At 44.2% G+C, this 1612-nt stretch overlaps 2 protein-coding genes across 2 annotated transcripts in view; both read right to left on the bottom strand.

Annotated features, from left to right (window-relative positions):
• LOC104778898 (putative mediator of RNA polymerase II transcription subunit 26) lies at window positions 3–1520 on the bottom strand (the record flags this gene model as incomplete). The annotated part of the gene is made up of 1 exon (XM_010503311.2): window positions 3–1520. A coding segment is annotated over exon 1 (1503 nt), but the record flags the coding sequence as incomplete, so codon positions are not given.
• The window catches only part of LOC104778899, a 1204-nt gene continuing 1144 nt past the window's right edge, over window positions 1553–1612 (bottom strand). Inside the window, exon 4 of the mRNA XM_019240042.1 lies at window positions 1553–1590. Within this exon, the coding sequence (XP_019095587.1) occupies window positions 1553–1590 (38 nt within the window). The remainder of the gene's footprint in view (window positions 1591–1612) is intronic.

A 1612-nucleotide genomic window follows, 5' to 3' on the forward strand; every position in this document is an offset into this window, starting at 1 on the left:
GCTCCAGACCAGCGTCCTTCCATTGGTTCCAGTTGTGAAAAATGTGGTTCACCCAATGGTAAACGGGGATTCTGATGGTTGAAACCATGAGTGGGATTTCCCAATCTGCCAGAAGATTGCATGTGCGCAGTAGCATCCCGCATATCCAAACCCTGAGAGAGACTAAGACCATTTACTGCATCCAGATTAATCCCCGATGCTGATCGCTCAAATGGAAGACCGTGCTCGAATAGTTCTTGTCGAAGTCGTTGCTGATATGAAAGGTTCCGCTCAAGTTGACCAAACTGATCCTCAAAGGGTGGCCTCTGTTGATGTTGATTAAACTCTAACGGTCTAAATCCTGCAGAAGAGCGCGACCGGTTGATCCCAGAATGAGTTCTTAGAAGCTGATCATTATGGTCAGACGGCCACAGAGGGTGATTATGTCTCTGTTCCTCCAGTAAGGAATTGTGCCTCACACCATTTGCCAATTGCATAAGCTGCTCTTGCTGAAGCAGCTGGTACTCCAAAGAGCGTATTGGATCAGATTGCAGTTGTCCATGTTGAGATTGCAGTTGTCCATATTGAGATTGCTTTTGTGTTGAAAGTAGCTGTTCAAGCAGCTCCCTTTGGTGGCCTTCATGTAACAGCTGCCCAAAATTTCCTCCAGCAAGTTGGTCAATGTATGGTGCGAAATTTTGTGACGGATGGCCAGAACTGTTTTGCAATTCATTCATCAGCTGCTGCTCTAACAACATCTGATCAACACTGTTGGATCGAGGGAAGTCATGTGCCTGCCCGAACCTTGAATCAGTAGTCTGTCCTTGTAAAATCTGTTGAAAATGTAATTGCCGAGCATGGGACTGCTGTTGCTCCTGTAAGAGCTTCTGATGTAACTGATGCTCTTGTTGTAGCTGATGCTGTTGCAACTGAATCTTCTGCTGCTGTTGCAATTGAAGCTTCTGCTGCTGTTGCAACTGCATCTTCTGTTGCTGCTGCATCTGGAGAGCTATTAAATGCTCCAGATCCTGAGCTTGATCACCTAAATGTAACTGTGATAGCATATCCCGCTTCTGGAAGTGCTGTTGGTGATGTTGATTTGATGGAAGTTGATCCCCATGGCTAAAGAAGTTGGATTCATGTTCAAACTGTGGCATACGGTTAGCAGCCAGACTATCGAGGGACATGGTGGGGTCAATTTGTGTATTTCTTCGGGAATTAATGGGACGGTTGTCTATTGAACTGGTAAGCTCCTCCATTGCACCATAAGACCTGTTTGATAAATGGTTAACTGGTGTACTACCGCTCTCTAGCTCAGACCACAATACACCAAAGGGATGCAACGTATTCTCATTCTGATTACGAGTAGCAGCCTTAGTTGATTCAACAGGAATAGCAGACTGGCCAGGAAATTCCATTAAAGCCTCATGCATACTTGTAGAAGATTTTACTGACGATGCATAACCAGAACCTCCAGCTCTTCCTGGGAATACAATTTCTGATTTAGAAAAAAATACAAAAAACATTCTTAGTCATGATGAACACAAAAGAAATTAATATGAACATGAACGCTTCACCACAAGATGTGAAACCCAAAGAAAGACAAATGTCCTAGCTCGCAAATGCACACAAA

This window comes from Camelina sativa, chromosome 3, assembly GCF_000633955.1.
Source record: "Camelina sativa cultivar DH55 chromosome 3, Cs, whole genome shotgun sequence".
In the NCBI taxonomy this organism is placed as follows: domain Eukaryota; kingdom Viridiplantae; phylum Streptophyta; class Magnoliopsida; order Brassicales; family Brassicaceae; genus Camelina; species Camelina sativa.